At 50.5% G+C, this 27,268-nt stretch overlaps 1 protein-coding gene across 2 annotated transcripts in view; it reads right to left on the minus strand.

Moving 5' to 3' along the window:
* The window catches only part of RYR1 (ryanodine receptor 1), a gene marked incomplete at both ends in the record, with an annotated part of 159,744 nt that overhangs the window by 104,571 nt on the left and 27,905 nt on the right, over positions 1-27,268 (minus strand). For both annotated transcript variants that reach the window (XM_080704165.1, XM_080704166.1), the window contains 23 exons: positions 351-551; positions 877-1,143; positions 2,871-3,483; positions 4,686-4,912; positions 5,037-5,123; positions 7,604-7,769; positions 8,290-8,450; positions 10,075-10,207; positions 12,112-12,506; positions 13,957-14,165; positions 14,318-14,492; positions 16,077-16,279; positions 17,148-17,455; positions 19,133-19,216; positions 19,728-19,831; positions 19,997-20,101; positions 21,632-21,848; positions 22,708-22,900; positions 23,442-23,683; positions 24,009-24,142; positions 25,618-25,736; positions 25,816-25,911; positions 25,994-26,129. In XM_080704165.1, coding sequence (XP_080560291.1) covers positions 351-551; positions 877-1,143; positions 2,871-3,483; positions 4,686-4,912; positions 5,037-5,123; positions 7,604-7,769; positions 8,290-8,450; positions 10,075-10,207; positions 12,112-12,506; positions 13,957-14,165; positions 14,318-14,492; positions 16,077-16,279; positions 17,148-17,455; positions 19,133-19,216; positions 19,728-19,831; positions 19,997-20,101; positions 21,632-21,848; positions 22,708-22,900; positions 23,442-23,683; positions 24,009-24,142; positions 25,618-25,736; positions 25,816-25,911; positions 25,994-26,129 — 4,575 coding nt within the window. The remainder of the gene's footprint in view (positions 1-350; positions 552-876; positions 1,144-2,870; positions 3,484-4,685; positions 4,913-5,036; positions 5,124-7,603; positions 7,770-8,289; positions 8,451-10,074; positions 10,208-12,111; positions 12,507-13,956; positions 14,166-14,317; positions 14,493-16,076; positions 16,280-17,147; positions 17,456-19,132; positions 19,217-19,727; positions 19,832-19,996; positions 20,102-21,631; positions 21,849-22,707; positions 22,901-23,441; positions 23,684-24,008; positions 24,143-25,617; positions 25,737-25,815; positions 25,912-25,993; positions 26,130-27,268) is intronic.

A 27,268-nucleotide genomic window follows, 5' to 3' on the forward strand; every position in this document is an offset into this window, starting at 1 on the left:
AAAAATTAGAATGAGGGCCCAAGAACACAGACTGCAAGAATTCTCAAGTCTACACCTAGACACACCGTACTCAAATTGTAAGTCCCTGTCTAAAGTCTGAACAAAAACTGTGAGCTAGTGAAGAATATGTGAGAGAATAGGGCCGGAGGTCTGAAGAGGGTCAGGGTTAGTCTGAGTGAACTTAGAGGTCAGTTTGGTTCACAGAGTGGCGCTAGAATAAAAGAAATATATATCAATAGGTCCAAGGGTCACACACTGGTTTTGAGGGTGAGGAACATCAGTGGTAGGTTGGGGAGTGGTTAAGGTTGGGTTTGGAGAGTAAGACCAGCTGGAGTCAGGGGTCAGAAGACCTGCTCCTGGGGCGGGGAGCGGAACTCGCGGGTGCGCCTTGCAGTCTCAGCGGCACTCATGGTGAAGGCTTTCATGAGGAGGCCATAGCGGCCCCGCTGGTTGGCCTGGAGCTTGTCCACATAGCGCTCTGCAAAGGCTGCCAGGGACTCCACGCGGTGCTGCAGCTCTTGGTCACAGAAATACTCCAGCAGGTGGCACATCTGTAGGAAGACAGCCATGCAGTAGAGGGATGGGGGTGAGACCATCAGGACTTTCATGAAATTTTTGTTGCGTTCTCTTCCTTTTCCATGGTCCTGCCGTGGTCCAGCCCCCACCACCTCCTGCTGGGATCCTTAAGTCAGCCTCTTCCACGATTTCGTCTCACATCGACTCTAGATAGATCATTCCCAGCCAACGTTATTCCTCTGCTTTATGCATTTCCACAGCTCCCACCCTCTCAGGACAACGTCCAGACTCATGTCCCACTGACCTGGTACCGCCCACCTCGGGTGGAATAGGGCTGGAAGACAGGAACCACCAACCCACCTGTAGCTTCACAGACTCCGGCAGCTTCATCTGGAGCAGCCCTTCCTCCAAGTCTTCTTCTTTCTCTCCTTCTGCTGCTTCCTCTTCTTCTTTTTCCTCATCTTCCTTCTCCTGTGCCTCTTGCTCTTCATCCTCCTCCTTCTCCTCTTCATCCTCTTCTTCCTCCTCTTCTTCCTCTTCCTCCTCTTCTTGTTCCTCAGTGAACACTTCAGGCTCAATCATCTTCAATATCTGTTTCACATCCTCATCGCTGAAGACCCCCATTACCTGCAGAACAAAGTCTGAGTCCTTGATGGTGGCCGGCAAGGCCTCCCTAGTCACTCCCAAGCCTCACTCCCAGACCTGCTTCTCCTGCACGTGCCAGGTTCACTCCCCCATTGGCTGATATGATTTCTCCACAAGCAGAAATGGCATCCCCTCCTTGTGCTTGGATCCTTAAGTCCTCAAGATCCCTCAGTCCACACCTGGGCCCCACCCATATGGCCCAGACCACATCACCACACATGAGCCCCTCTCCCTTCTCAGGAATATGTCTTTTCTGCCAAGCATGAACATACGTTGCCCTGGGACAGGACACACCCTACACCTGACGGAGGCACACTTAGCTCCCAGTATACACCTAGCTCCCAGCTCTTGGTCAGCACACTGAAGATGCTAACAGGTTGAGGTATGGAAGGAGAAATAGAAGGTAGATTAAAAGGAAGAGTGGAGAGACAGAAAGATAGATGGAGGAAGGACTGGAGACTGGCTGGATGAATGGATAGACTGAATTGTAGAGGTTAGAAGAGGAGGTGAATAAATGAGTGTAGCACAGTGGAGAGATGAAGGAATTGGTGGAGAAAGAGATGGTGGGTGGATAGACAGGAAGGGGGGTAGCGTGCTGATAGATGCATGAGCAAGTGACTGAGTATATGGATAAATAAACAAGCCGGGCGTGGTGGCGCACACTTGTAATCCCAGCATTCGGGAGGCTGAGACCAGAGGATCGCGGTTCGCGGACAGCCTCAGCTACTTAGTGAAGCCCTTTGCAACTCAGTGAGACTGGGTTTCAAAATAAAGAATAAAAAGTAGGGCAGGAGGTGTAGCTCGGAGGTCGAATGCCCCTGGGTTCCATCCCCAGACCCGCAAAAAACAAAAAACAAAAAACAAGTGAGCAAATAGCTATAAGAGTAGAGGGTAGATGGGTGGGTGGATGGATGGATGGATTGATGGATAGATGAATGGATGGTTGGTAAATGGGCTTGTACATGAAAAGCTGGATGGATGGATATTTGGATGAATGGTTATATGGGTATATGAATGAAGGGGTACATTAAATAAAGAATGGATAGAAGAATGGAAAATGGATGGATGGACAATTTGTGGGTAGGTGGGTGGGTATGCATACATATACATAGAGGGTTGCATAGATTCATAGAAAGGTAAGTGGAAGGTGGCAGAATGGGGGGGTCTGTGGATGGGTATATGGATTGGTGCACAGGTGAAATGAACATGATTGCTGGATGTATGGAAGGACATATATATTAATAAAAAATGGATGGATAGGTGGAATGGTAGATGGCCTGTTGTGTGAGTTAATTAAATGATGGATAAGCAAATAGAGTGAAAGGTAGATGGATATATGCCTGTATGGCTGGATATGTGTGTGGAGGATAGAAGGATAGAAAGATGAGTGGACTTGTGAATGGGAAGGTGAAGGTATATATGAATGAGTGGATAGAAAGGGAGCTGGAGGATGAGTTGGTGGTGAATAAATGATGGTTAGTTGGATGGAGAAATAGGAAGAAGAGATGAGTGAATATGAACAATATAGATCAATGGGTGGAAGGAAAAATTAACAAAGTATATGACGGGAGGATAAACTGAAAGGTGGATGAATATATTGATGGAAAGAAGAATGAGTAGCTGGATGCATAGATGGGAGGGGCTGACATATGGATGGATAGATTATTTCAAATGTGGAAGGAGAGCGGGAAGCAGGGGGAAGCCATTACCAGCAGGGTGGACACGAGCTTGAGCACAGGCACAAACTGGAACTCCACAGAGCCCCCGACGGGGTCGCGTGCGTGCTGCCCGCCGTCTCGCACGGCCTCCCCCAGCATTCGCAGCGCCTTGTCCCGCAGGGCCTCCAGAGGGATGGCAGGGCTGAGGCGGGCCGGGGCTTCAGCTACCCCGGCAGCTGGCAGGGCCGCCACGAAGCAGGGGGGTGAGAAATGGTGCGGAGGCCTCAGGGAAGTCGTGACTCCCACGCCAGGCAGGCCATGGCGGCGGGGGCCGTCCTCTGGGCTTTTTCCAGGTGGGAAGAGCGTGATGGCGCGGGTCTCTGGGGTGAGGGGCACGATGTATTCTGAGAGCATGGAGCGGCGGCTGCGGCAGGCACTTTCGAGGTGGATGCTGATGAGGAGGTCGTAGTAGCCGGCGCGCAGAGGCCCCGGCAGGTGCGCGTCCTCCAGGGCGTGCAGCAGCTGCGCCTGGTCCACGTGGCTGCACAGAGCGTGCGCCACGCGATTGTTGCCCAGGGCGCACACGGCACGGTAGAGGCAGAGGGTGTGTGAGTGGAAACGCTGCAGATCCATGCGCTCCGACAGCTCCAGGATATCCATGCACCTGCCGCACAGGTGGGGAGCACAGACAGGGACAGAACGAGCAGGGGAGGTGGAGACAAGAGACACAAACCAGAGGAGCAAAGAGATGCTTAGATGAATGTCTGCTGCCCTCGTAGGGAATCCCAGTGTCCAGCAGGGTCAGGGTTCCATGAAGGCTTTGGGACTACGTCTAGGAGTTTCTCAATAATTCTAGAACTCCCGAGAGGTCTGCCCTGCCCCCTTTCTGGACACATATGGGATACCTGGGATGGTCTAGGACTCTGGGGTTTCTGAGAATCCAGATTACTTGTGGTGACCCTCAGATGTATCTGGGATCCCCAGCCTGGACTGGAACCCTTTCTAATAGGTTCAAGTACCTTGGGTTATGTTTGCATGCCACTAGAATGTTACCTCCACCAGGGCAGGCCATTACTGCCTATTTTGTTTTGTTTTCTATATCCCCAGCACCTAAAACAGGATGTAGCATGTGGCAAATGCGCAACAAATATTTGCCGAATGTATAAGTGAGTGTGTGGGGCCCCTGGAGATGGACCCAAGTCCCCTGTGAGCATTACTAGAATGACCCTTGTTTGATGACATCAAAGGGTTGGAGTCATCAGTCTGGAAGGCTGCTGGCCACATAGGAAAGCCCAAAGCTATTTGTCTAGTGAATGGATAAAGGAAAGAATGAGGCGTGGTAGACACCTCTTGGGGTGAGTCTGGGATCCTTGGCTATGTTCAGAGTCCTTACAGGAATCCCTGGCATCCTTGTGAACACATTCATAGCTCTGAGTGTGTCTGGGGGCCCTTGAACAGGCTTGAGATCTCCATACAACATGTCTACAGTCTCCTGGGTGTGCCCAGAGGCCCTAGGGACCCAGGCCTCTCTGAATAATGTCCTGGCCCCTGTCATTGTCTGGGCTCCATGAGATGAGTTTGGAGCCCCCAACGTGTGGGTCTGGGGTCCCTGAGGTGGAACTGTGATCCTTAAGAAGAGCCTATGGCAGTCTGGGATGAATCTAAGACCCCCTCAGGTAGATCTAGGGCCCCCTGGGGTATTATTTAGGGAGGCCTGAGCTGAGTCAGGGCATCCCAGGGTAAGTCTGGGCTTTCTGGGGTGGTCTGGAGTCCCAGGGATGTGGTAGGAGAGGCACTGAGCTGGACCCAGACCCCGGAGAGCCTGCAGCACCTGCCCTGACCCCGTGCCACGGGTCAGGCCCTGACCTGTTCTCCTCAGGGATGTGCAGTGCCATCATGGTCAGCGGCTCCTGGCACTGCACGGCCCAGCCAAGCCGCTCACCAGCACGCCGCGTATCCACCTGCAGGAAGTGGTTGGGCATGCGGCTCCAGGAGACGGGCATCAGCATCTGCACCTCCAGCCGCGGCGGGCACTGCGGGGCCGGGTTCTTGCGCTCACTCAGGAACATGGCGGCTGACAGCGGCATGATGTTCTGGGAGCAGGGAGCCACAAGTGTCAGAACTGCCCGTCCCCCACTCCGCTTCCAGGGTGTCCTCCCCACCCATGTCTCCAGCCTCAGCCTGCCACCGTGAGTGTGCCCGTCCCCATTCTCTCACCTTCTGCTTCCCCAGCTCAAACTGGATGACATTCTGGTGGGTGGGCAGGACAAAGACAGCAGGGAACAGCTTCGTGTTGGGCTCCACCTGGCAGGTGAGGGAGAAGATGGGCTCTCTGGATCTCACACGCTGGGGCCAGTCCTGTGGATCCACACTAAGGCCCTGGAGACTCCACATGGCTGTGAGGTCACTGCGGGGCTGCATCACCCCATCCAGCCAGGCCAGCCTCCTCCAATGCCCCCAGAACAGCCTGTCACCTACACCTTTGTGCACACCACGCCCCCCCCACCAGGAATGCCTTTCCAGTTTCTCTCTCAAACTCGCTCATTCTTCAGAACCCGCGCTGCCTGCCTTCCCTCTTGTCTTCCCAGTGGAACCCACCCTGCTGGCCACCCCCACCTCAAACAGCACCATCTGTGCCGCAGTCTTGCCAAAAGCAAACCTGAATCTCACTGCAGCTCTAGGCCCAACCCCCAGTTTACAGGAAGCACCGGGAACAGAGGAGAGTGTTCCCGTGACATCACAGGGACTGTGAGAAAGGAGGCCGGCATGCCATGGATGTCAGCGTGCACAGGAAGCCCCTGGGATGGCTCTAAGAAGCAGATTCAGTTGGAAGGCTGAGACAGAAGGATCGTTAGGAGGCTGAAGCAGAAGGATTTCAGGTTCGAGTTCAGCCACCGCAACTTAGCAAAGCCCTCAGCAACTTAGTGAGACCCTGTTTTGAACCGAAAAAATAATATGGGGCTGGAGTGGGGGCTGTAGCTCAGAACTAGAATGTCCCTGAGTCCAATCCCAGTATCAGAGTCAGCAGTTCGAGGGAGGGGCCTGAGATTCTGCATCTAACAAGTTCCTAGGGTATGCCGGAACTCCTGGTCCAGGGACCACACTTGGAGAAACAAAGTGTTATAGCAGAAATAGCCTGGATCTTTTCAACACATACATTTCAAAGGAAATGAGAGAGAGAGAGGAGTGGAGGAGTGGAACGGAAAAGCAATATTTGAAATGAGACTCAAGGAACATAGCAACCAATTAAAACATATGATCTTACTTAGATTCCAATTCAAACAAAGAGTAAAAAGACATTTTTGAGACAACCAGAGAAATTTGAACGTGGACTGGATAGTTGGTGATGGTTAGGAACCATCAGGATGGTGTTTTTGTTTTTGTCTTAGGTGAGAATGGTATTGTGGTTATGCATATAAAAATAATCCTTATCTTTGAAAGATACATACTGAAAAGAGATGACACTCTTTGATGTCTGCAGTTTCCTTCACAACCCTCCAGTGGGTGTGGAAGGGATGGATGTAGGCGTAACGGTGAGATGAGATTGGCTGTGAGTGGGTGGCAGTTGAAGCTGTGTAATGGGGACCTGGTGGCTCATTACACTGTTCCATTTTAGTATATTTCTGAAATTCTCCATTTAAAATAAAGTTTTACAAAGCTCACCTTAGTGGAATTAATGGATAGATTAATTCCATCCATAAATAAATACGGATAAATATGTGATAAAGGCAGTGTCCTAAAACATTAATGGTATATTTTGGGCAGTAGATATATGGACATTTACCGTGCAGTTCCTTCAGTGTTTCTGTCTCCTTGAAGTATATATGTACATTTCCTTCCTTCTTTCCTTTCTTCCTTCCTCTCTACCTCCCTCCTCCTTTCTTTCATTTGCTTTCTGCGTGTGGTACTGGGGATTAAACCCAGGGGTGCGCTACCTTTGAGCTACACTCCAGCCTTAATTTTTATTTATTTATTTATTGTAGCACTGGGGATTGAACTCAGGGGCATTCTACCTCTAAGCTATGCCCTCAGCTCAATTTTTTATTCTTTATTTTGAAACGAGGTCTTACTAAGTTGTGAAGGGCCTCACTAAGTAGCTGGCCATGAACTGTGATGCTCCTGTCTCAGCCTCCCAAGTACTGGGATTACAAGTGTGCGCCACCACGCCCAGGTCCTAATTTTTAGTTTGAAACAGGGTTTTGCTAAATTACTATATACTTATAGCCCCAAATCTATAATCCTTCTGTCTCAGCCTCCCAATACTGGGATTATAGACATGTGCCACCGCACCCAGCTCATGCATACATTTTTCATAATAAAATATTAAAAAGGAGGCCGGGCATGGTGGTGCACACTTGTAATCCCTGCGCTTGGGAGGCAGAGACAGGAGGATCGCGCAAGTTTGAAGCCAGCTGCGCTGGCTTAAGAGACCCTGTTTCCAAATAAAAAAGTACAAAAATAGGTCTGGGAGTGTAGCCCGGAGGTAAAAGGGCATCCAGGAACCCCAGTACCACACACACACACACAAAAAAAAAAAAAAAAAAAAAAACACGTGATCTTCCAATTTCAGCCTCCCAAGTACTGAGATTATAGGTGTGCACCACTTATAATGGGCCTCAGTCTAACAGAAAGTTCAACTGGGCAATCTCCTGGGGACCACCTGAGGACAAAGAACTGATTTTGTCCTATCTCTCTGGAGTCTGACCTTAGGGGCATCTAGAAGGGCCGTCCTGGAATGCTGGAACTTGAGGGCCCTATGCTAAATTCCTGAGGGCTGGACTCACCTGAAAGAAGGTGTTGCTCTCTTTGCCATTAGCTGTGAAGGTCATTAAGCCTGTGGCCAAGTCCACTAGGCAGCCAATGACAAAATCTGTATGGCTTATCCGGCCCTGCTGCCCGGGGCTCACAAAGTCTCCGCCCCACACCATGTAACAGTTGCTGCACTTGAGGCTGGAGGAGACAGAAGTGGTCACTGCATGCATCAGGAGCCCTGGACCCCGGACTGTCCCTTTCCCAAGCTCCCAGAATAGCACAGCCTCAGAGCCCCATCCCCACATGCACACCTCCTGTGGACCAGAGTGCTAAAATCCTTCACCCCAAGCCCTGAGCCCCTGGGAGCTAAAAATCCTTAGGGGCTGGTGGGTCTTCCTGGAAGGAGGATGAGGAAGGGGTCAGGAGGAGAGAGAAGAGAAAGGAAGAATGTAGAAGGAGGGCAGGATGAAAAAAAGAGAAGAAATAAGGGGAAAATAGAGAAGAAAGAAAGGAGAAAGAGGAAAAGGAGAAGAAAGGAGCCAGAACAATTAGAGGGAAATGAACAGGAAGAGAGGAGAAAGAGGAGGAGGAGGAGGGTAGCTCTGAGCCAGGTGCCAGGCAGCCTGGGAGCTGGTGACAGGCGCTCTGGCTCCCTCCTGCCTGCCCCGCCCCACCCCCAGGCTCCCACCTCCCTGCAGTCACCCCCTCTCCCTGGCACCTGCTGTGGACGTTGCCTTGTTCATCCCCCATGGTCACGGTCACTGCCCGAACCTTGCTGAGGTCGAAGTTCATGTCATGCTGGTGGTAGTCAGGGGTGACCCAGCCCACCCACACACAGCTGGGCTCCTGACCAGCAAATATTCTCACAGAGTAATAGTACTGGGGATGCAAAGGAGGGCCAGAGATCAGTGGTGAAGACAGGATTCCCTGGGACTCTGAATTGGTCTCCTTGGACTCTCAGGGCCCTCTGGGAGTTAAACAAGAAGTTGCCATTTTTTGAGATCATCCCTCTCCCTGAGTTTCTATTCGTTTCTGTGGCTCCTGGGGCATTTTTAGATTTGGAAAAATCCATTGGGAATATTTTATGATGCCCCCACATTTGGGTCTTTCCCCAGGTTACAGCAAAAATTTTAGTAAATAGCTCACAAATGGTACTTACCAAGTTCTTTTTATAGACTAACTCACTTCATCTGTCCAACCACCATATCAGATGGGCACAATTTTTACCTTCATTTTCCTAATAGGGAAACTGTAGCCCTTCCTTAGAAGACACTGGACAGTGAAATGACTTGGCTAAGTGGTGCCTAGGTGGCCAGTGTTTTACGCCCTAGGCTTTCTGTCTCATAAAATATTACATATTTGGGGGCTCCCCAAACTATATCAGAATAATTGTGAATTTTTATTCTCAGGAATGTATTAGAGTGGTTATTAAGTTTGGGGTATTGCTGGGCATGATGGTACATGCCTATAATCCCACTACTTGGGAGGCTGAGACAGGAGGATTGCAGGTTCAAGGCCAGCCTCGGCAACTTAGGAAGACCCTGTTTCAGAATTAAAAATAAAAAGGAAGCCAGGCGTGGTGGCTCATGCTTGTTTTCCCTGCTCTTCGAAGGCTGAGACAAGAGGATTGCACAGGTTGGAAGCCAGCCTCAGCTACTTAGTGAGGCTCTCAGCAACTTAGTGAAAGACCCTGTTTTCAAATAAAACACAAAATAGGTCTGGGAGTATAGCCTGGAGGTAGAAAGTCCCTGGGTTCCACCCCCAGTACCACAAAAAAATAAATAAATAAATAAAATAAATAAAATAAAAAGGGCTGGGATTTATCTCAGAGGTAAAATGCCTCTGAGTTCAATTCCCAAAACAAAATAAAAAGTTGGGGGTATTATGGGCTGGGGATGTAGCTCAGTGGTAGAGTGCTCACCTAGCATGTGTGAGGTCCTGGGTTCCATCCCCAGCACCATACACACAAAAAAATGGGCTATCCAAATGTTGGGGTTCCTAACCTATAATCTTCTGGATGTGGGACCCCTGGGAGTTATATTAGTACATCACAGTTGAATTGTGCTGCCTACCATTTTTAGGTCACAAGCTACACAAATACAGAAGCTTAAGGGATTAAACGTCTGTGCTGTATTTTGTGGGTCTCTAGTCCATAGTGGGGTGTTTTCATATATAAGGATTGCAGCACTAGTTTTTTGTTTTTTTGTTTTTGTTTTTGTTTTGGTGGTGCTGGAGGTGGAACCCAGGGGCTTTTCTACCTCCGGGCTATACTCCCAGACCTATTTTATATTTTATTTGGAAACAGGGTCTCACTAAGTTGCTGAGAGCCTCACTAAGTAGCTGAGGCTGGCTTTGAACCTGTGCGATCCTCCTGTCTCAGCCTCCCAAGTGCTTGGATTACAAGCGCGCGCCACGCCTGGCTCTTGCAACACTAAATTTTGGAACCTGGGGGTTCCCATGCTATGCTAGAGGGTCCCCAAAGTTGGAGGTTTCTGGTTCATACCGTGGTAGTGTTGAGGATGATCTCGGGGTCATCGCGGTCATCTGCGGGCACCACATCTCGAGGGAGTCGGGGCAGAGCAGGGGTGGCTGGTGGTTGGGTCATCATGGCAGCCTTCTTGGCCTTGAATAAGAACCTGGGGGAGGGGGAGAGGCTGCTGTGGGGAGAGGCAGCCCCCACCTCTCACCATGATAATCCCAGCCCCCACATCCATCCTAACTATACCTGCTTCAGCCAGCCATGGTGGAGCAAGTCTGTAATCCCAGTACTTGGGAGGCTAAGACAGGAGGATTGCAAGTTTGAGAACAACCTCAGTTAATAACTACAACCTGCTTCTAATACCCAAAGCCTTGCCTGTCGAGTGCTAGAATCCCCGACTACCCCAGTCTAATGCATTCTGGAGTGTCATATACTGTTCTTGTGGGTGCCACACCACCCTCATCTTTTCTAAGAATATGGGGGTCCTCTTTGGGACTGATGGACATCTCTTTTAACCGGTTTTTCTCATATGGGTGCTAAATGCACTTGGAAAAGGACAGTTCTCCACTGAGTAGCACTGTCTTGTACACTGCAAGGCATGTGGAATCCCTGGACCCCCCCAGCAGCAGCATCCCAAAAACTTGATAGCCAATGATGCTTTGACATCATTTCTAAAGAGTCCCCAAGAGTCAGAACTACATCCCATCGAAAACCACTGCCATATGGGAGAAATGCTGAGCTCCTTTCAATTCAATACCTGTTGAGGGTCTCCCTGGAAGTTCCTTTTTGGGTGTACATTTTTTCTGGTACTGAGGATTAAAGCCAGGGGCATTCTACCTTCTACATACACCACCCCCACCACAGCCCTTTTTTAAAATTTATTTATTTATTTATTTATTTATTTATTTATTTAGTGGTACTGGGGGTGGAACCTAGAGGCTTTCTACCTCTGAGCTATACTCCCAGACCTATTTTATAATTTATTTGGAAACAGGGTCTCACTAAGTTGCTGAGAGCCTCACTAAATAGCTGAGGCTGGCTTCGAACCTGTACGATCCTCCTGTCTCAGCCTCCCAAGTGCAAGGATTACAAGCGTGCCCCACCACGCCCGGCTGAATTTTTTATTTTGAAATGAGGTCTCACTAAGTTGCAGAGGGTCTTGCTAAGTTGCTGAGGCTGGTCTCAAACCTGCAATCCTCCTGTCTCAGCCTCCCAAATACTGAAATTACAGGCGTGCCCCACTGTTTGGGGTACATTTGAGACAGAGAAAAGGTTCCAATTTAGAATATCAGCTGGTATTCACTAAGGTACCTTGGAATACAGTAAATTTTCCCAAAATACTGAATTCCACTTTAGCATTCATGGATAATCAATCTCATTGGGGCCCACCAAGTACTCAGGGATAGTAGGCTTCTCCATACTAGACTGCAGGCTTCCTCAATTTTATATTCTTAGAGAATTTAGAGCATCTCTGGGAAACAGTAGCGTTCACTTGAGACATTGTAGGGTACCTCAATATACTTCACTTTATGGGACCATTTTGTTGTACACTGGGGTAGGGGGTCCCAATTTTTTTTTTCCCCTGTGGTACTAAGGATTGAACCAGAGGCATTTTACCTCTGAGCTATACCTCCAGCCCTGTTTTAATTTTTGTTTTCTTTTTTTTTTTTTTTTTTTTTGGTGGTACTGGGGTTCCTGGAGGCCCTTCTACCTCCGGGCTACCCTCCCAGACCTATTTTTGCATTTTTATTTGGAAACAGGGTCTCCTAAGCCAGCGCGCGGGGCTAGCTTCGAACCTGCGCGATCCTCCTGTCTCTGCCTCCCAAGCGCGGGGATTACGAGCGTGCGCCACCACGCCCGGCTTAATTTTTGTTTTGAAGAAGGGTCTCATTAGGTTGCTAAGAGTCTCGCTTAGTTGCTGAGGCAATCCTTCTGTCTCAGCCTTCCAAATACTGGGATTACAAAAGTGTGCCACCACGCCTGGCTCAAATGATTGATAATGCATAACTGGGAGTCCCAAGATGGACCCCAGACCCCATCCTGGCCCCACCCTCGACTCACCCTCTCTTCTTGTTCTTCTCTGTGGTCGCATCCTTCTCATTCTCCGCCCTGGCGGGCTGGGCCTCGCCCCCAGCCTGGGGGGTGCCCCCGGCTGCCCCCTCCTTGGCAGCTCCTTCCTTGCCCCCCTCAGCCTCGCCCCAGCGCCCAGCTGAGCGGCGCAGGTTTTCGTAGTCAGGATCAGGTTCTGCTGCCCGGGCCTCATCTTCAGCAGGGGGCTGCAGGCCAGGAGATGCCAGGGGGGTGGCCCCAGCGGTACAGCGGAAGTGCTGGTGGAACTGGACAGGCAAGCTCAGCCGGAGAAAGAGCATCTCCACCAGACTGTTCTGGGAGCCCCAGGTACGGTGGGTCAGGCGCAGGCACGGGGGAGTGTCCACAGTGCCGTCCATGCGGGTCACCTGGGAGGAGCGTGGAGAGAAAACACTGAGCAGGCCAGAGGGCCAGGCCAGGCCATTGGTTCTATACCTGGCTACACCCAGAGCCACGGTTAGGCCCTACAACTCCTACATAAGAATTAGTCAAAGACGGCCCCTCCTCTGGGCCAGGAAGCTCCCAGCAGGGGACCAAGCTTGGCTGTGGGGTGCTTTTAGCCCTGATAATCTGTGCCTGGCACCTTGTCTAGTGGCAGCCCAGTCATGGCCTGGGAATCGCTTGAAGGAACTCCTAAAACCTACCTATACACAAGATGCACCCTGGACCAAATCATCCATCATTCATCCCACAAGAATTTTCTGGGCACCTACTGTGTGTCAGACCCTGTTCTAGATGCTGGGAACACATCAGCAAACAGAATGAAGGCTGCCCTTCTGGGCTCTCAGGGAGAGCTCTTTAGGGAAAATAGCTCAGAAGAGTCAGAGGTATTTGTGTGTGCGGGGGTACTAGGGATTGAACCCAGGGGCATTCTACATAGGAGCTGTATCCCCAGACCTTTTTTTTAAAAAAAATTTGAAACAAGAGTTTCACTAGGTTGATGAGAGTCTCAGTACCTGCTGAGGCTATCCTCGAACCTCTGATCTTCCTGTCTCAGCCTCTCAAGTACTGGGATTACAAGTGTATACCACTACCACTGGCTGAGTCAGAGGTTTTTTGTTGCTTGTGGCACTGGGGATGAACTCAGAGCCTCACACATACTAGGTAGCTGCTCTACCACACAGATATATCTGCAGCCTTTTAATGTTATTTTGAGGTGATGTCTTACTAAGTTGTCCAGGCTGGCCTTGAACTTGCGATTCTCCTGCCTCAGCTTCTCAGTAGCTGCAATTACAGGCATGTACCATTTCACTCAGATGGATTTATATTTCTTTAAACCTTGTTCTGAATTAATTAGCTGTAAGGGCTAGAAATTCCCACTGGGGTCACCTAAGTGAGTCTCTTTTTTCTTTTTTTCTTTCTTTTCTTTTCTTTTTTTCTTTCTTTCTTTCTTTCTTTTTTTTTTTTTTTTTTTTTTGGTGGTACTGGGGTTCCTGGAAGCCCTTCTACCTCCGGGCTACACTCCCAGACCTATTTTATATTTTTATTTGGAAACAGGGTCTCTGAAGCCAGCGTGGCTGGCTTCGAACCTGCGCGATCCTCCTGTCTCCGCCCCCCAAGCGCGGGGATTACAAGCGTGCGCCACCACGCCCCGCTGAGTCTCTCTCTTCTTTCCCCCATTTTATAGGAGAGGCAACTGGGGCTCAGACAGGTGTGGCTTGCCAAAGTTCTACCCTGAAAGATGACCCTGGGAGTCCAATATCCTAACAACCCCCCCCCTTCTACATGGTTTGTGTAACTGACGTGAAAATCATGGAAGACTTGTGAGAGCAAGGCTTGAGACATATAGAACGTATTACTGAGGAGGTCGGTCCTCACCTCATAGTGAGGGTGCTCAAGGGGCACGGGCTCAAACTGGGGCAAGCTTTTGCTGAACCACGTGGTGACTGGACGCTGCATATTGATGGCGAATGGCTCGAAGCCTTCCTGGAGGCCACAGATGGCAAAGAACCGCAGGGAGCTCACGTCCTGGCCCAGGTTCAGGTGACCCACTTGACCAGGTCCCAAGCTGCAGACGGGCAGGAAGCCTGGTGGAAGGGGATGGGTGGGCAGAGGTGAGTGGGTGGGCAGGGAGGGGGCAGCTGCAGGGATGAGGCACTGTGGAAGGGATGGGAGAACAGAGGGCAGAAAGTTCAGATGAGACAGAGAAGGCCAGGAAGGGTCTGTGAAGGGGCCTCACCATCCCCGATCTCAATCTCCCGGAAGGCTGTCTCGGAGCCTGAGTCAGACATGAGGACCTCGCCATTGAGGGTGAAGATAATGGTGTTCTCTGTGAGGTCAATCATGCAGCCGACGACATCACCCGACTGCCAGGGACGCCCAAATGGCTCACTGCCCAGGTGCCAGCGCTGGCCCTGTGAAGAGGCCAGGAGAAGACACGGTACAGACCCAAAGAGAAATGGGGACAGAGGGAAACGGAGACAACATGCAACGAGTCAGGTTCAGGGTATATACTTCAGAAGAGGAGTGACCCCATAGTGTCCCCCATCTTTTTTTTTTTTTCTTTTTTTCCCCTGTAGTACTGGGTATTGTACCAAAGAACATTCTATCTTCAAGCTACACCTCAGCCTTTTAAAATTTTTGTTTGTTTTGAAACAGGGTTTTGCTATGTTGTGAAGAGTCTCACTACATTGTAGGCTGTCCTCAAACCTGCGATCCTTCTATCCCAGCCTCCCAAATACTAGGATTGCAAGTGTGCACTCAGCTTCCCCCATCTTTCCCCAAATTTTCATCCACAATCCTTGAAATTGCCTTCATCACAAATCTCTGTGTCTTATCCTCTCTCCTGCCTGGGTTCTCTGCTGGAGCTGTGCAGACCACCAAATAGTAATGGGGAATGAGGAACAGCAGCAAGTAAAGGATAGGAAGGAAAAATGAATTTATCAGTGTCCTCCATACAGACCCATATATACCCATATAAGTCCCCAGGGCAGATGAGTGAATAATTGCCGGAGCCTGCCGGCAAAAGTACGGGTTCTGAAGAGAGGAGTGAGGATGAAAAGAATTTTATTCAATGAATTTTATTCATAGAATACTTCATTCTCTCATGGAAGGATTGGCAGTACACTCCCGGGTCAATATCTCTACTGACCGATCCTGGTTTTATTGCTCTCGTCCTATTTATACCGCTCCCGGTCAGCCAACCCTCATGACGTCACCACCTACGCGTGTAACGGTCAAACCAATTAAGCCTGTGCCGTCACCACCTGTGCGCTTAACGGTCAAACCAATCAATTTCACCTGAGCTTCTCTCAGACGTTGAACTTTCCATGACCCCAAACCTTATTGGCTCTGGGCAAAGGACAGTCAGAAGTATTCTTAAAGGGGAAAACCTTAATGGCTCCCCACAAATAATGAGATGGATGGAAGAGAAGATGGGTGCTTGGATAGATGGAAAATAGATGGAAAGTGAAGATATCACATTGGTTGATAGAGGGAAGAAAGAAAATGCAAGTAGATGCATAGATTGGATGGATATATGTATGTATGGGTGAGTGGATGGATGGATGGATGGATGGATGGATGGATGGATGGATGAGTAGGTGATGGATGGATGAGTGGGTGATGGACTGGGGATGGGTGGATGAATGGATGTATAGATGGATGAGTGGATGGAAGGACATATGGATGGATAAGTGGATACATGGATGAGTGGATGATGGATAAATAGATGAATGAAAGGATGAATGGGTAGGTGGATGGATGAGTGGATAGATGAATGGATGGATGGATGGATATGGAATGGGTAGATGAATGTGGAATGGATAGATGGATGGTGAGTGGATGGATGGGTAGACAAGGGTGGATGGAGGGATGGGTGAATAGTATGGTAGATACAGGGATGAATACAGAATGAGGCACAGACAGGCAGGGCTAGAGCATATGACTGTGGGAGGGACCACACGGATTGTCAGAGTGGAGCTCAGGGAGGTACTCACGCGGTGCCCGTTGAAGACATAGGCCAGATCATCAGCTCCCAACTCTACGTCAGGCCGCAGCTCAGGCCTTGCCCAGCCCACGCGCATCTCTCCTGTGGTGACCGCCTCAAACTCGAAGTACCAGCGGCCGCTCTGTACCGCATAAGATTTCTCTGCCCGGAAGATGCGCACCCGGTCCCAGCGAGACTGGCTCTCCACCTGACCTACAAACGAGGCCAGGTAGAGTCAGAGAGGCTGGGTAGGAAGTGGATCCCAAGACATCGAGAAGTTGGTGGGAGAGACCAGAGAAGGTGAGGGCCTTGCGGAATGGGGAAGAAGAGGGACAATTTCTTGGTGTTAGAGATGAACTGGAGAACCTTGGATTAGTCAAAGAGGTAGAACTCTATTGAGAGAGATGCCCATCTTAGTATGGTTAGAGCTCTCAGAGAACAGAGATACTGACAGAAACAGAGGGAGAAAGTCGGGTGACTTGGTCAGGGTTATGGTCTGAGGTTAAGGGTCAAGATTAAAGTCAATGTTTAGAATCAAGGGTTGAGAACAGGACTAGAGGGTCAGAGGTAGAATCAGGGTCAGGAGGGGTTAGAAATTGCAGTTCAGGTGAGAAGTTAAACTGAGGGTTTGGGACTGTGGTCAGGATTAGGGGTCAAGGCTGAGATTCTGAGTCAATGAAAGGTCAGGGATTAGATTAGAGGGCTGGGTTAGAGACTAAGTCCCTGGTTGGGTGGCTCCATGTTATAGATAGAGCCCAGAGGTCAAGTGTGGAAGCCAGGAATTAGTGTCAGGGGTTGAGTCAGCACTCACTGGACACTTGGTCTGACAGCTCAGTGTCAGAAACATGGCCCAGGCAGGGATGAGTCAGATCAAGGTCAGTGGTCAGATCAGGTTCAGGGGTGTGGTGAGAGGTAAGAGTTGGAGTTGACAAGAAGGGTCAGGGCTCACTGGCCTATCAGACCACTCAATGTTATAGATATAGCCCATTCAGGGGCTGAGTCAGATCAGAGATTGGGGTCAGGGGTCAGGGGTCAGGGTCAAGATAGGAGTCAGGCATAGGGGCTAGGAATCAGTGCTCACTGGGCTCCTGGTCAGGTGGTTCAATGTTGTAGCCGTAGCCCAGCAGAGTACGCACAGCCTGGCAGAGGCTATCCCGGTTGCTGCGCTTGGTGGCCTCATCCAGCAGGCGGTAGGGCACAAGGCGAGGATTTCTGCGTGCAGGGATGTCCTGCACAGCGCTGTAGCTCCAGCCCTGGGCCACGCGGTCTCGTGCCCACACATTGTGCCCATTCTCTGCCAGGCGGTCCACCAGTGTCGTCTGCGCTGGCGTCAGCCTCACATGGCTCAGGTCCAGCGGAGCTGGCTTGTACCCATTGCTCATCATATACCTGTGGGTACAGCAAGGCATGTGGGATGGCCGGCTCTCCTCTCCACTTCTGAGCTCTGTGCTTTAGGCTCTCTGACTTTTTTTTTTTTTTCAGTACTGTGGATGGAACCCAGGGGCATTCTACCTCCCAGCTACACTCCCAGACCTATTTTTTAGTCTTTTTTTTTTCAAACAGGGTCTCACTGAGTTGTGAAGGGCCTTGCTAAGTAGCTGAGGCTGGCTACGAATCATGATCCTCCGGTCTCAGCCTCCCATATGCTGGGATTACAAGCGTGCACCACCAGCCTGGTGGCTCTCTGCCTTCTGATCCTTGTCCCAGGATCCCAAGATCCTTAGTCCTGAACTTTGGGATTTCTGACCTTTGATCTCTGTTATCAGAGTGCAAGAATTCCCTAGAATAAGCTTTAAAACCCCTGACCTCTGACTCTAGAATCCTGTGACCCCCAGCAAGAGCTTTGACACCACTGACCCCTGACTTTTGTATCCCCTTCTTTTTTTTTTTTATGGTACTGGGGATGGAACCCTTCTACCTCTGGATACACTCCCAGACCTATTTTATATTCTATTTGGAAACAGGGTCTCTTAAGCCAGCGAGGCTGGCTTCGAACCTGTGTGATCCTCCTGTCTCCGCCTCCCAAGCGCAGGAATTACAAGTGTGCACCACCACACCCGGCATATCCCCTTCATTTTGATTATGAATTAGGGTTAGGGTTATCTTTTTTCTTTCTCTTTTCTTTCTTTCTTTCTTTCTTTTTTTTTTTTTTTTGGATACAAGGGATTGAACTCAGGGGCATTCTACTTCCTTGATATATCCCCAGTCTTTTTGTATTTTGAAACAGGGTCTCACCAACTTGCTGAGGGTTGCTGAGTTGGCCTCAAATCCACAACCCTCCTATCTCAGCCTTCCAAGTACTAGGATTGCAGGTACACACCACCATGCCTGGCTGGAGCCTTATTTTTGACCCTGACACTCTTCAACCTTTCATCTCTAGTTTTGGGGTTTCTTACTTACTCCAGATCTAATGACTTTGTGTGTGTGTATGTATGTGTGTGTGTGGGGGGGGTCTGAGGATGGAACCCAGGGGCATTCGACCTCTGAGCTATAGCCCCTGCCCTATTTTTTGTTGTTGTTGTTGTTGTTTTTTGTTTTGAAACCGGGTCTCACTAAGTGCAGAGAGCCTCACTAAGTAGCGGAGGCTGTCCGTGAACCACGATCCTCAGGTCTCAGCCTCCCGAATGCTGGGATTACAAGCGTGGGCCACCACGCCCGGCAAGATCTAATGACTTCTAAACTCCTTGACTGGGGTCCTTGACCTCTAACGCAGGCCCTCTAATCCCTCACCTATATAGAGTTCCTTACTTACACCTCTGGAAACCTGTGGATTCTCTTTCTCTCAACCACTGGCCACTTGCCTCTGACATGGAGTGGTCACTTCAGCCAGCTCAGGGCAGCCCAGACCCCACAGGCCAGGCTCTCTCCAGTCACTCTCCTAATTCCTCAATCTTTGGCGCTCACTTCTGATCCCAGATATCTGGCCCTATAACCTTCATCCTCACCGGTGGTGCCTTCATCTCTGACCTCAGCCTCTCCGTGAGGCCATTTGGTGGCCCCAGCCCTCACGGCACATGCCTAGTCTCCCCTCCATTCCCAGGCAGGCCCAGAGCCCCCAGTGCTCACGTCTTGGGGAGTTTTGTCTTCTTCAGGTTGTCCTCCGCCTTCTCATCAGCCATGCCCACATGACATCCCAGTGCCAGCAGAGTCCTGGAGGGGGACACAAGATCAGAGCCCCCAGCGCTCCCTGCCCCTTTTGCGTCTGTCTCTTGCTCTGTCTCTCTCGGCATCTCTGTCCCCAGCTCTCCTAGTCTGTCTGACTTCTGCCTTTCTCTGTCTCTTCCTCTCTGTACCTCTTGACTGTGACCAGTTTCTCCTGTCTGTTTCCTTTTTGTGTCTTTCCATTGCTACCTTTCTTGCTTTTATTTTGGGGACAGGGTCTCGCTATGTTGCCCAGGCTGACCTCAGACCCGTGGGCTCAAACGATTCTCCCGCCTTGGCCTCCTGAGCGCTGCGACTATAGGGGCGCCCCGCTACTCCAGGTTTATCACTGCCTTTCTCTGGTTGGTTTTTTGTCTCCGTCATAATCTGCCTTCCTCCTTTACTGTCTGTCTGTTGGAATGTCTCTCTTGCATCCTTCTCTCATCGCTTTCTCTGTCTCCCTCCACCCCCTTCCCCACCAGCAGTCAGCCCCGCCCCCTGCTCCCCCAGCCCCCCTCACTTGAGCGTCTCCCCCGACATCTGCAGGTTGTAATTCCTCTCAGGCTCCGGGAGGCTGTGGAAGTCCACAAGACACGGGTGCAGCCTCTTGTTGTCATCCCGAACCTGGAGAAGCCCTGGAGTCAGTCCCTCAGCTCCCCTCCCTCTCCCCAGCACTCCCAGACTGTGACCCCTGACCTTCACCTGGGTCTGCTCCTACATCCCGGGATCCTCCTCCTCCCACTCCCCCCACCCGGGCCCCCATCCTCTCAGCTGCAAGCAGCCCCTCACCAGGCCATAGGTCCAGCCCTGTTCAATGCGAGTCAGCGCCCAGAGTTCATGGATGTTCTCTGCCAGCTTCTCCCGAATGCGCTCCAGATGGGGTGGTAGGACAATCTGGGGGCAGGGGACATTCATGAGCCTCCTGAGATTCCATCACCACCTCCACTGCAACCCCTCTTCCTAAGAACCCAGTAGGTCCTGGACAGGGCTCCTAGCACCCTTTCATGGTGTGCCTCAGCCCTGCTCCCCACTCCTCTTCTTGGCCCCAGTATTGAGGCCCAGATGAGCAAGGGCCATCAGAACTAAGGACCACCTGATACTAGGTCTGTCTCTCTGGGGACTGGGAGCTCTGCGAGGGCAGGGCCGGGCCATCTCAGTCTCCACTGAGTTCCCAGCCCACCCAGGCCAGAACCAGACCCCACCCCAGAGGAGATGCTCGGGAAATGTGTGTTAACTAGTCCTTTGCTTTCTCTGTATAACCAATACTTAACCCCTAACACCTGCCTCTTAAGGATTCAACGAACCATTTATGTAGAATACTCAATGTTATGTTGTAGTTTATACAAATGTCCAGTGCACAGTAGGTGCCTAATAAATAAATATGCATGTGTGTATGTGTATATATGTATATGTATGTATGTATGTATGTATATATATACATATATATATACATACATATATATATATATTTTTTTTTTTAAACAGGGGATGGAACCCAGGGACATTCTACCTCTGAGCTACACCCCAGCCCTATTTTTTTATTCTTTATTTTGAAGCAGGGTCTCACTGAATTGCAAAGGGCCTCACTAAGTAGCTGGGGTTGTCCATGAACCATGATCCTCCTGTCTCAGCCTCCTGAATGTTGGGATTACAAGCATGCACCACCACGCCCAGCTCTATTCTAAGCTCTTAACCAATCATACCACATATTCTCTCCTATAGGGACATGCTCATGGGAAGAGTGGGAGGTCCCGATTGAGATATGAGGACCATGAGAGGCCTGATAGAGAAGATGCCCAGCAAATTGTACTGGGTAAGACCACACACTTCAGAATCAGACCTCATGGCCTCGAATCAGCTGTGTGACATGCACAGGTTGCTTAACCTCTCTGGGCCTCACTTTCCTCAACTGTAAATAGAGGGCAATAACAATCCTTTTTTGTGTGTATGGTATTAGGGATTGAATCCAGGGGCATTCTACCTCCAAACTACACCCCAGCACTATTTTTTTTTTTTTCGGTACTGGGGATTGAACCCAGGATCTTTCTACCCCTGAGTTACACCCAAAGTCCTATATTTTATTCTTTCTTTTGAAACAGGGTCTCACTAAGTTGAGGAAGGCCTCAGTAAGTAGCTGAGGCTGGCTGTGAACCTGCACAATCCTCCCATCTCAGCCTCCCAAGTACTGGGATTATAGACATGTGTCACCAGATCTGGCAGCAATCCTTTTTTGTGGGGCCACAGAGAGGACTCTCTGAAATTGGATGCTGCCTTGAAAGAGTCCTTTGCCTCCTCTGTGCCTCAGGTTCCCCCATGTGTTAAACAATAGGGTGCCTACCTTCCAGCTTGGCTCCCTACCTCTCTGCTTCCTAAGAAAGCCTTCCTAAGAAAGCTTACTAGGAAGCCCTTGAAGGGCGGGCATACCTGGATGGTGTCCACAGGGAAGGGTACAAAATCCATGTGTGAGAGGCAGCGACTAGGTCCCACCAGGTGGGGCCCCCGGGGACCTTCCCGGCGATACTCCTTGATGGGCTCGAGATGGAGCCGCTCCCGAGGAAGCACAGCCTCATGGCACGGGGCATAGCCGGGCGGGGGGAGGAACTTGAATTCACCATGGCGTCCACCAAGAAGGAACCGCACCCTGGAAGAGGAGAATGGGATGGGGATGGGGGAGAGCCATGGTCAGTGGGGGATAAGGGAGCAATCCTGGGATCCATGAGAGGTTCTGGGGGAATCCTGAGGTCTTTGGGCAATCATAGGGTTGTGGAGGTCATAGAGGAATCAGAAAGAAAAGTCAAAAGAATATAAGGGAATGTCATTGGAGAGTCCTAAAGGAAATGTGCGTAGGGCCATGGGAGAGTTAAGTATGGGAGGGTCTATACTGATAGAGTTCCCATTATTGTAAGGCCACAGGAAAGTCCTTTGGAGGAGACTCCCAGTCAACAGAGCATCTGGGAATATGGGAAGGTTTGGGGGAAACCAAGGTCATTTAGGAATCACAATCTGTTATAAAATACCATAATTTCCACTGACTGGACATTCGGAGCTTAGGGTCACTGGGACAGGATTAGATCATTGAGAAGTCTGTGCACTTACTGGGTTATGGGGTGGTTACTGGGCAAGACGAGAGCTGTTAGACCATCATTGGGAGATGCTAATATTACTAAGCAGTTGTTGAAAAAGGATGGGGCCACTGTGGGAATCTGAGGTTATTGGCCAGTGAGTAGAAGAGTCTTGGATCACTAGGACATCACTGGTAAAGTCTGTGGTTATTAGAAGGTTATTGTGGAATTCTGGGTCACTTAAAGGTCACTGGAAAGACATGCGCTTTGGGAGAATTTGAGGATATTATGACCACGCAGAGGTCACTGGGACCTTTACATAGGGGTTCTGGCCACCAGGTGGTCGTGAGGATAGAGCACTGTGTCTTGGCCTCATAGGACGTCCTAGGGTGATTGGAGAAGTCTCTCTGGGGACACTGGGTGGGGTGAAGTCCTCACTTGATACCAGCTGAGAAGCTGACGACAGGGAAGAAGAGTCCGTCAAGGTTGAAGGCCTCAAAGACCCCCTGCACAGGACAACCATTGATGCGGAAGGAGATGGACGGCACACTGAGGTCCAGACAGCAGCTGACCACATCCTCAGGGGCCAGGAGGTGCTGTCCCGGAGAAGTCACTGGGCGTGCCACATGTCCTGCACCAAGGTCACCAGGGAGGTGTCAGAGGTCAGAGGTCCCATGGAACCAATGATATCAAGTGACACGGGACAAATATTGGAAGATCCTGCAGGGGCTGGATCTTGGAACCCCAAAAGGCAAGCGTTCCCATGAATAGTCTATAGCTCTAAAATTAGGGGCTAAAATCAGGGTTCCCCTGAGATTAGGATCCTGATAGCTGCTTGGCCAAAGGTTAAAGTCCTCCTTAAGTTAGAATGATAGCACCTTTGTGGTTAGAAGTCAAAGACCAGAGGTCATTTAATAATCTGAGTAGTCTTCTGGGATTTCTAGAGTCAGAGGTTATACTTCCTCTGGGATCACAGTTTGGGAGGTTATGAGGAAATAAGTCAAAGCCAGCTCAGGGCTCTAGGGTGAGGGTCTTGGGAAATGAGAATAGGGCGTCAAAAGCTTGCCCCTTCGGGGAGTCAGGATCCCAAGGACCCCAAGGTGTATGGTCAGAGTCTTGGGAATTCTAGGGTCAATAATCAGGAGTGAGGGTCCCTGGAAGGGTTTAGGTACCTGTCCAGAGATGCAGCCCATCAAAGCCGTAGGAATAGAGGTCATCGCCGACCCCATTGCCGCCCCAGCCCTCGCCGCCCCCAGGGTAGGGGCTGTAGCCCTCGGTGAGGGCCCAGCCCACCCGCAGGTGGGTAGCCTGAGCTGTCAGAAATGGAGCCACCTCGTCCACCATCACCTCGAAGTACCATTTGCCGTACTGCGTGGAGCCCTCAGCTCGGCCCACAAAGATGTTGGGGCGGATGCTGCAGGAGAGATGAGTCAGAAGAGACAGGTTGAAAGGAGGGAAAAAGAGACAGACAGACAGACAGACATCAAAAGACAGATGGAGAAGAGAGATGGGAGAGAAACAGAAACAGAGAAAGACAAAAAGAAAACAAGAAGGGAGAAATTGATAGAGGTAGAAATGGAGCTCAGGGGAGAGAACAGAGGAGTGGGGAGCCAAGGTGAGCTGGGCAAGGTGGACATTCCGAGGAGGGAGATGGGGGAAGGGACATCCACCTGGGTTGGAGTTTCTGGGTCAGGAAGGGGTGGGAGGCCTGAGCCCAGGTCCGGGGCTAGGAGCCACACCTGGTGACATAGTTGATGAGGTTTGTCTGCAGCAGAAGCTCGCGGCCAGGGAGCAAGTTCTCGGTAATGAGATCTTGGTTGGAGCGCACGGCCACGCCATTGCACACACACAGAGAGCACAGCACGTCCAGGACCTGGAGGTCAAGATCAAGGTCAGAGGCCAAAGGGAATGGGGGCCCCCAGGGCAGGGGAGGGTTATGGGAGGAGCAGGTGGGGAGCCAGAAGGCAAGGTTAGGGTGTCAACAGGGTATGGAGATTCTGCCTGAAAGAGGTTGGTGAGATAGAAGGTTGGGGACCACAGAGAAAGGTCAGGGGTCAAAGAGAAGGGTCAGTGAGAAGCTGGGGAGTCAAATGGGTTGAGATAAAGCATTAGCAACGTAAGAAAGGAGACACCAGAGTGGTGAGGGAAGAGGTCAAAGGACAGAGAGAAAGTTTCAGTGAGAGATTCAGGAATGCAGATGAAATTTTGGATCAGCAGGGGTTGCAAACGTGTCTTCGGGGGACAGGCAGAGGATGTAAGTGTGTGAAATGGTCAGAAATCATGCCGTAGGGGGTGGGTGTGCCTGTAATCCCAATACTTGGGAGTCTGAGACAAGAGGAAGAAGACCAGGAGAAAAAATCCTGCAGTAGGGACTGGTAGGGTCTGTAGCGAGCTGCAGAGCCTAGATGCAGCCCACAAAGGCTATAAAATTTCAAATTTTTAAAAACATCTCAGAAAGCCGGGCGTGGTGGCGCACACTTGTAATCCCCGTGCTTGGGAGGCAGAGACAGGAGAATCGCACAGGTTTGAAGCCAGCCGCTTGCTCTGGCTTAAGAGACCCTGTTTCCAAATAAAAACGTAAAAATAGGTCTGGGAGTGTAGCCCGGAGGTAGAAGAGCTTCCAGGAACCCCAGTACCACCAAAAAAAAAAAAAAAAAAAAAAATCTCAGAAAGAGCTGGGCGTGGTGGCACACGCCTGTAATCCCAGTGCTTGGGAGGCTAAGACAGGAGGATGCAACAGGTTCGAAGCCAGCCTCAGCTACTGAGTGAGGCTCTCAGAAACTTAGTGAGACCCTGTTTCCAAATAAAGTATAAAATAGGTCTGGGAGGCTGGGCGTGGTGGCGCACGCTTGTAATCCCCACGCTTGGGAGGCAGAGACAGGAGGATGGCACAGGTTCGAAGGCAGCTGTGCTGGATTAAGAGACCTTGTTTCCAAGTAACAATATAAAAGAGGTCTGGGAGTGTAGCCCGGAGGTAGAAGGGATTCCAGAAACCCCAGTACCACACACACACACACACACACACACACACACACACACACACATACACACACAAAAAAAATAGGTCTGGGAGTATATCCTGGAAATACAAAAGCCCCTGGGTTCCACCCCTGGTAGCACAAAATAAATAAATAAATAAATAAATAAATAAATAAATAAATAAATAAATCTCAGAGATGTAACAACAGTAATCTGTGACCCAGAATGCACTGAAGAGCCATGAGTTCAAGCCCCTTGTGTTGAGACAAAAGAATGCGAGAGGCGCCCAGGTGAGGGAGTGGCTGGAGAGGGGCTCTGGGGCGCTGGGGCAGCCAGGGATCTGGTCTGTGGTCAGAGTGATGGGCCCACCTTGTGGTTCCTCCCATGCTTGTCCAGGAGGGAGATGATGGACTTGATGTGGTTCTCCTGGATGATGTTCAGGACCTCAGGACTCTCGATCAGGACACAGTACAGCACTTCCAGGATGCCTGCCCGGCGCCAGTGGGAGGGGTGAGGTGGCGCGGCCCTCCCCTCCCCCACCCACCCCACTCCCCTGCGATCTCCTACCAGAAGAGGCCTCCAGCCGATCCAGCTTGCTGACCAGCCAGTCCAGGTTCGTGGAGAAGAGGGCACAGTTGGTGCGATTGCCACGGATCAGAGAGGCTGAGGGTGGCAGAGGGATCAGACACAATAGGAATAGGGGTCTGGGGTGCTATGGGGGGGAGTCAAGACGGAGGCCTCATACCCAGGAGTTCGTAGAGCAGGTTCACGATCTCTTTCCAGGACTCAGCGGCCTCGTCCCCTGCAAATTCGGCAAAGTGGGCAGCAGTGCTGTACACGTTCAGGCGGTCGATGCAATTCAGAACCAGGGTGAGCATCCCCTAGGGTGGGAAAAATGAAGGGCGTCGCAACAGGTGTCCCAGGCCCTCTCCCTTTCCTTTCGTGGACTTACTAATTCATATTCCTTCAACAGCTGGTGGCTGTGTGTTCCCAGGTTTAAACCAGCCCCGTGCCTCCATGTCCCCATTCAGTCCTATTGCCCTCCTCGCCTCCTTGGTGCCCCGAATCTGTCCTTACTGTGTCTGCCTCTCTTTCAACATAATATACCCTTAATACCCTTAATGACATCAGGACTAAATTTGTGCTCCCCCTTCCCATAGTTTTTGTTTTGTTTGGGGGGAGTTTTTTTGTTTTTGTTTTTGTTTGGTGGTACTGGGGAACTACATCCCCATCCCTTTTTATTTTGAAACAGAGACTCACTGACTTCCTGCATACTGGCCTCAAACCTGCAGTCCTTTTGTCTCAGCCTCCTCAGTAATGGGATTATGCCTGGCTCAGTCACAACTTTTTTTTCTTTTCTTTTGCAGTACTAGGGGTGGAACCCAGGGCCATTCTATCTCTGAGTGACACACCCAGCCCTTTTTTATTCTTTATTTGGAAACAGGGTCTCACTAAGTTGCGGAGGGCCTCACTAAGTAACTGAGGCTGGCTGTGAACCCGGATCCTCCTGTCTCAGCCTCCCAAGTACCCAGATGGTCACAATTTTTTTTTTTTTTTTTTTTTTTTGGTATTGGGGATGAAACCCAGGGGCATTCTACTTTTGAGCTACACCCCCAGACCTTTATTTATTTATTTATTTATTTATTTATTTATTTATTTATTTATTTTGTGGTACTGGGGATGGAACCCAGAGGCTGTCTACCTCTGGGATACACTCCCAGACCTATTTTATATTTTATTTGGAAACAGGGTCTCACTAAGTTGCTGAGAACCTCACTAAGTAGCTGAGGCTGGCTTCGAACATGCGCGATCCTCCTGTCTCGGCCTCCCAAGTGCAGGGATTACAAGCGTGCGCCACCACGCCCGGCCTCCAGACAGACCTATTTTTAATTCTTTATTTTGAAACAGGGTCTCACTGAATTGTGAAGGGCCTAAGTGCTGAGGCTGTCTGCCAGCCGCAAACGGCAGAGCGGCGAACCGCGAAACCATGAACCGCAGAACCATGACGACCCTCTGTCTC

This window comes from Muscardinus avellanarius (assembly GCF_963383645.1).
Source record: "Muscardinus avellanarius genome assembly, chromosome: 10".
In the NCBI taxonomy this organism is placed as follows: domain Eukaryota; kingdom Metazoa; phylum Chordata; class Mammalia; order Rodentia; family Gliridae; genus Muscardinus; species Muscardinus avellanarius.